Genomic DNA, 7,083 nt, shown 5'->3' with positions numbered 1-7,083 from the left:
GTGCATGAGTATAGGAGCTCGAATTTCGAAGCTCGCAATTTAGCGAAGCATGTCATGAGATTAGGGATTGGCTGTCATGTTTGCTTAGACAATCCTGGTTCGTTATCTTTTATATTTATGAACATTGATCAATAAAGCTCCATGAGATTGTCTAAAATAAAAACGAGGCTTGGTCATTCCCCTTAGGCCTTGTTTGGTTGCATTGGATTTAAAGGGGATTAAAAGGGATTGTGAGGGATTACATCCCTGTAAGTTAAAATTCCTTTTCAATCTCCTTCAAACCTTTTCAATCCCCTCGAAAAAGGTATTAAACGAACAAGCATTGTAAGTTAAAATTCCTTTTCAATCTCCTTCAAACCTTTTCAATCCCCTCGAAAAAGGTATTAAACGAACAAGCATCCGCTCCTTTATAAAATGTTGAAAGAAAATCTTGTACACCTACTAATACGGGAACGGTTACGGACAAGTTGTTAATAAAGAAATGAAACCTAGCAGAGCATATCAGACAGGCTCACAGCTCTTATAGTCTGGCCGTGTTTGCGCTGTCACAGTAGAGAAGAGAAACGATAAAACAAAGGATCAATCACCGGGGAAGATCTACAAGTTGGCCGCTTGCACAGCTCGCCAAAATCTACTCCAACTTCGCCGGATAGCTTTAGCCACTCCTTGGAGAATTGGAGAGTTGGGTTCAGGTGACGGGCGGGGCGGGAGAGATCGCAATGTTGGCCTTGTCCTACGACTGATTCAGAAAACCATTCCGATCCACTAGCGCTGACGTGCGTGCGTCACGTACGGTAAAACCGACCGTTGTTAGTGTTGTAACGCCACTGAAAAGGCCGGGCTGGCCTTTTGTGATGGCCGAAGAGAAGAGCATGCAGAGGAAGCAGGTGTAAAGGGGCAGTTTTGTTTTCCCCCCACTATCCAATCCAAAGACCTTAATGAGATGTTAATTTCACGGTCCGTTAACGGCGCTGTAAACCCCCCCAATCATGTGCTCCACTGTGAGTTTTAATTAGCGGCGGCGGCGGCGGCGGCTCCACTCGCTGGGAAAACCAAAAGGCAGGCAGGGCGGGCGTCTCATTTTCGGCCTCTTCTTTCCGTCCTCTGCTCATATGCTTCTTGCCGCTTGATCGCCCGATCCTCCGCCTTTCCAGTCTCGCGACGGCTAAGCATGTCTGCAGTTTTTCTTTTTTGATTCAAGGGATGCATGTGTTCAGTTCCAAGCACGCCCTTTTCCTGTTTTATGATTATTATGATTATGGTGAGGAGCCATCAGCGCGCGCGTGAGTTATTAGTATTACGGCTTTAGGCCCCCGAAATCCTCTTCGGTTTTTTATTGTGGTCTGCGGAGGCCATGGGATAGCAAAATTAGAGAATTCAAACAGAAGCTCTGCCTCTATATATACGCGCGCTAACCGCGGCTCCGTGCGAGTGCTTCCACGACCCGCTTCCTCCTCTCCTCTCCTCTCCTCTCCTCTCCTCTCCTCCTCATCCATCCTCGACATGACGACGACAGATCGAGTGAAGCTTGCTGTAGATGAGTAGTGAAGCCGTAGGGATTCGGTTACAATCGAGCTTGAGCGCCATGGAAGGTGCGGAGGGGAAGCCAGAGATAACGATTCGGGTCTACAACCCGTCGACGGACCGCGCCGGCACGGAGACCGTCGATCGCGAGTGCGAGGTCGGCCAGCCTGGCGGCATGTCGCTCCACGCCGACCTGCTCGGCGATCCCGTCGCCCGCATTCGCCACTCGCCGGCGCACCTCATGCTGGTAAGCACACTGCCTGCTGTCTATCTTCTCCGGCTTGCTCCTTGCTTGCTTGCTTGGGTGCACACTTACAGTTACAGTTGCACGTCGCGAGGGCAGGCGAGCAGCGTGCTAATTTCGACCGGTTGCTGCTGGTAGTGGGTTGCTTTAATCCTCAACTGTGTTGATTTTGACATCGAAGGTAGCTGAGACGTCTGCCCCGCCCCGCCGGATCGTCGGCGTCATCCGCGGCACAGTCAAGTCCGTCGCCACGGGAAAGAGCTGCCCCGGCGCGCCCGCCTTCGCCAGCGTCGGCTACATTCTCGGCCTCCGCGTCTCACCTTCACACAGGTAAAAGAACACACAACACAGCTGAATTGATTTCATCTTCTCCCCGCCCGTGACATCCATGCGTACGCTGTGGCATTGATTCGGCGCGTGCGTGCGTGCGTGGCCAAGGAAGAATTACTACGTGCTGATGGCGTCGCGCGTGATCGGCGGTTGCAGGAGGATGGGCGTGGCGCTGCGGCTGGTAGGGCATCTGGAGCGGTGGTTCACGCTGATGGGCGCCGAGTATGCGTACATGGCCACGGATAAGTCCAACGAGGCGTCTGTGCAGCTCTTCACCGGACGGTGCGGCTACTCGAAGTTCCGCACGCCGTCGCTCCTCGTGCACCCCGTGCACGCGCACCGCCTCCGGGCCCCGCGCCGCGCGTCCGTTCTTCTGTCCCTGGACGCGCGCGACGCCGAGCAGCTGTACCGCCGCCGGTTCGGCCACGTCGAGCTCTTCCCGGCCGACATCGGCGCCGTCCTCGGCAACAGGCTCTCCCTCGGCACGTTCCTGGCCGTCGTCGTCCGCGACGACGACGGGTACGAGTGGCGCGGGATGGAGCATTTCCTGGCCTCGCCGCCCGCGTCGTGGGCCGTGGCGAGCCTTTGGGACTGCGGCGGCGTGTTCCGGCTGGAGATGCGCGGGGCCTCGCGCCTCCGGCGAGCAGCCGCCGCGGCGAGCCGGGCGCTGGACCGCGCGGCCAAGTGGATGCGCGTGCCGTCCGTCCCCAACTTCTTCCGGCCGTTCGCCGGCTGGTTCGCGTACGGCCTCGGCGGCGAGGGCGACGACGCCCCTCTGGCCGCGAAGGCGCTGTACGTGTCGTTCGTGAACAGGGCGCGCGGCAGGGCGGCGGCCGTGGCCGTGGAGGTGGCCGCGCTGGACCCGCTCCGGCGGCGGCTGCCGCACTGGCGCAGCCTGTCGTGCGCTGAGGACCTGTGGTGCATGAAGCGGCTGGGAGGCGGCGACGGCGACGCGGACGGCTGGGATTGGGCCAAGTCGGCGCCTGGGCAGTCCATCTTCGTGGACCCCAGGGAGGTGTGATTCACTCGGCAGCGACCGTCCGTAACCACAACAGCTAGAGCTAGCTAAGCAGTAGGGGTTTAGATAGCAAGGAAGGTTTTTGGCAACTCGTTTTCCATGGTTAGTTCGGGATTTTGTAGGAGATTAGTTCGTTTTTTGTTTTTGCTGGTAGAAAAGAAAAAGAAAGTCGTGGGCGGCTGTGAGCCGATCGATCGATCCACCACCCATCGAATCGACGGGACAGAAAGGAGAGATGCGACGCGGATGGCGAGAGCCGGCCATCTCAGATACCGAAAACTCTGAGATGCAGTTACTACCAGATGTCTAGATGCTACTCACTCACCCTGGATGGACGTCTCCCCTGTTTTTCGTCCTAATTTGCACCGTGCAGGTGTGTGGTCGCCGGCCATGCCCCCATATAATTGCGACCGCTAGATAGGCATATCAGGTAGTCAGTGGCATGCTACAACCAACCAACTCAATGCACCACTGTGGAGTATATAGGCGGCTCATGGCCGTGTGTCGCCCGCCGTACCTTTCACGAGTTCCGCTACTGTGCGACCTCCACGACGGATTGATGGGGCAGATGGGTCTCCTGACACCACACTGTGCCCAGCTTAGCTTAGCTTCCCTCCTTCGTTTGACTTGCCAGGACGGTCGTGCTCGTACGCCCGGGAATATTGCACTGTACATAGCACTGCTGACATGCTTGCTGCTGCTACTACTGCGCTGGTTGCCATGAGGTTCGTGCAGGCATGTGTGTGTGCGCGCTGCGGCTACCTAACGTGGCCTAGGTGTGGGATGAGATGAATGTCGTCCAAAAGAAGCATGGAGCTCCGGTGTCGCAAAATAAGAAAAGGCAATCGCCGGCGAGTTGGCCGGGCGTACGATGCTACTAGCTTCGTGCTGTGCATGCAGATGAGATGCAGGGTAGGGGAGGAAATGATTGGGTTTGGTTTTGTCGCCGTACGTGTAAGCATCCCATTTGCCCATTCGTCTCGGCGCATTTGCGTGTGCAACGTGGTGGTGTCATTTCTTGACCCCATTTGTAGAGGAAGTAAAAAGTGGTGCCGCACGTGCGTAAGAGTTTACCACGCAAGAAACGAATCCATCGCCACTGATAACATGTTCTTCCAGAGATATGATAACACGAAATCTAGTGCCACCATAGACAGGATCGGCGCCAGGTCAAATCACAGTATATGCCGAGCCGGTGCTGTGGAATTCCGTGTCTACCTTTCACAAACCCAAGATTACACATTCGGTAAAAGATTTTTTTTAAACGATGGTAAAATCTTTGCCTCGTCTCATTTATTAAGAAGAACAAAATTGACTGATTGATTAACGAAAAACCGAACGAAAACGTTACAACACGTCTACACATGACCCACAGAGCGACCTCGCAACCCACGTAAAAACGAACATACGTCGTCGAGTAGAGAACACCGTCGAGGTTACAACCCGGTGTCATCGCCAGCACGCCTACACAAGGGCGACTCCGACTCCACAATCGACGACCATCGATATTAGCCCTCACCGCAAGCAACCGCTGAGGCCCACGCCGGCCACTGTCAAACAGTCAACCGCACGTGCCAACTACGAGGCAGTTCCGACTCTGTCGACGAGCATTGTAGGACAAACGCACCGAGCCTGAGCCGAGCCAAGACCACAACCGACCACCCGCCTCGTGTCATCGTCGCCGTAAGGCCCCGCCTCACCAGGTCCAACTGTTGGAATTATGCCCTAGAGGCAATGATAAATATAGTTATTATTATAATTCCTGTATCAAGATAATAGTTTATTATCCATGCTATAATTGTATTGAATGAAGACTCATTTACATGTGTGGATACATAGACAAAACACCGTCCCTAGCATGCCTCTAGTTGGCTAGCCAGTTGATCAATGATAGTCAGTGTCTTCTGATTATGAACAAGGTGTTGTTGCTTGGTGACTGGATCACGTCATTGGGAGAATCACGTGATGGACTAGACCCAAACTAATAGACGTAGCATGTTGATCGTGTCATTTTGTTGCTACTGTTTTCTGCGTGTCAAAGTATTTATTCCTATGACCATGAGATCATATAACTCACTGACACCAGAGGAATGCTTTGTGTGTATCAAACGTCGCAACGTAACTGGGTGACTATAAAGATGCTCTACAGGTATCTCCGAAGGTGTTAGTTGAGTTAGTATGGATCAAGACTGGGATTTGTCACTCCGTGTGACGGAGAGGTATCTCGGGGCCCACTCGGTAATACAACATCACACACAAGCCTTGCAAGCAATGTAACTTAGTGTAAGTTGCGGGATCTTGTATTACGGAACGAGTAAAGAGACTTGCCGGTAAACAAGATTGAAATAGGTATGCGGATACTGACGATCGAATCTCGGGCAAGTAACATACCGAAGGACAAAGGGAATGACATACGGGATTATACGAATCCTTGGCACTGAGGTTCAAACGATAAGATCTTCGTAGAATATGTAGGATCCAATATGGGCATCCAGGTCCCGCTATTGGATATTGACCGAGGAGTCTCTCGGGTCATGTCTACATAGTTCTCGAACCCGCAGGGTCTGCACACTTAAGGTTCGACGTTGTTTTATGCGTATATGAGTTATATGGTTGGTTACCGAATGTTGTTCGGAGTCCCGGATGAGATCACGGACGTCACGAGGGTTTCCGAAATGGTCCGGAAACGAAGATTGATATATAGGATGACCTCATTTGATTACCGGAAGGTTTTCGGAGTTACCGGGAATGTACTCGGAATGACGAATGGGTTCCGGGAGTTCACCGGGGGGGGGGGGGGGCAACCCACCCCGGGGAAGCCCATAGGCTTTGGGGAGACACACCAGCCCTTAGTGGGCTGTTGGGACAGCCCCAAAGGGGCCTATGCGCCAAGGACAAGAAATCAAAGGAAAAAAAAAGGAGGGGGAGGTGGGAAGGGAGGAGGACTCCCTCCCACCAAACCTAGTCCAACTCGGTTTGGGGGGGGGGGGGGAGAGTCCTCCCCCTTGGCTCGGCCGACCCCTTGAGGGTCCTTGGACCCCAAGGCAAGGCCCCCCCTCCCTCCTCCTATATATATGGAGCAATTAGGGCTGATTTGAGACGACTTTCTCACGGCTGCCCGACCACATACCTCCATAGTTTTTCCTCTAGATCGCGTTTCAGCGGAGCTCGGGCGGAGCCCTGCTGAGACAAGATCATCACCAACCTCCGGAGCGCCGTCACGCTGCCGGAGAACTCTTCTACCTCTCCGTCTCTCTTGCTGGATCAAGAAGACCGAGATCATCGTCGAGCTGTACGTGTGCTGAACGCGGAGGTGCCGTCCGTTCGGTACTAGATCGTGGGACTGATCGCGGGACTGTTCGCGGGGCGGATCGAGGGACGTGAGGACGTTCCACTACATCAACCGCGTTCTCTAACGTTTCTGCTGTACGGTCTACAAGGGTACGTAGATCACTCATCCCCTCTCGTAGATGGACATCACCATGATAGGTCTTCGTGCACGTAGGAAAATTTTTGTTTCCCATGCGACGTTCCCCAACAGTGGTATGAGAGCTAGGTTCATGCGTAGATGTCTTCTCGAGTAGAACACAAAAGTTTTTGTGGGCGGTGATGTGCGTTTTGCTGCCCTCCTTAGTCTTTTCTTGATTCCGCGGTATTGTTGGATTGAAGCGGCTTGGACCGACATTACTCGTACGCTTACGAGAGACTGGTTTCATCGTTACGAGTAACCCCCTTTGCTCAAAGATGACTGGCAAGTGACGGTTTCTCCAACTTTAGTTGAATCGGATTTGACCGAGGAGGTCCTTGGATGAGGTTAAATAGCAATTCATATATCTCCGTTGTGGTGTTTGCGTAAGTAAGATGCGATCCTACTAGATACCCTTGGTCACCACGTAAAACATGCAACAACAAAATTAGAGGACGTCTAACTTGTTTTTGCAGGGTATGATTATGATGTGATATGGCC

General features: G+C 53.4%; 1 protein-coding gene across 1 annotated transcript; it reads left to right on the top strand.

The window, feature by feature from the left end:
* Window positions 1–958: 958 nt before the first annotated feature.
* On the top strand, window positions 959–3,447 carry LOC123449384 (probable N-acetyltransferase HLS1). Its single transcript, XM_045126590.1, has 3 exons — window positions 959–1,771; window positions 1,950–2,098; window positions 2,255–3,447. Exons 1-3 carry the CDS (start codon window positions 1,538–1,540, stop codon window positions 3,117–3,119), a joined length of 1,248 nt encoding a protein of 415 aa, XP_044982525.1. The 5' UTR covers window positions 959–1,537; the 3' UTR covers window positions 3,120–3,447.
* The last annotated feature ends 3,636 nt before the right edge of the window (window positions 3,448–7,083 follow it).

Source organism: Hordeum vulgare, chromosome 4H, assembly GCF_904849725.1.
Source record: "Hordeum vulgare subsp. vulgare chromosome 4H, MorexV3_pseudomolecules_assembly, whole genome shotgun sequence".
Lineage (NCBI taxonomy): Eukaryota > Viridiplantae > Streptophyta > Magnoliopsida > Poales > Poaceae > Hordeum > Hordeum vulgare.
The sequence above is the reverse complement of the archived record's forward strand: the minus strand, read 5'-3'. Positions and strand labels throughout refer to the sequence as shown.

Excerpts from the sequence above, each read along its gene's own strand:
- LOC123449384 (XM_045126590.1), top strand. The coding sequence starts at position 1,538 with ATGAGTAGTGAAGCCGTAGGGATTCGGTTACAATCGAGCTTGAGCGCC. Across the intron at positions 1,772-1,949 it reads CGCCGGCGCACCTCATGCTG|GTAGCTGAGACGTCTGCCCC; the intron begins GTAAGCACACTG and ends TTGACATCGAAG. Across the intron at positions 2,099-2,254 it reads CGCGTCTCACCTTCACACAG|GAGGATGGGCGTGGCGCTGC; the intron begins GTAAAAGAACAC and ends CGGCGGTTGCAG.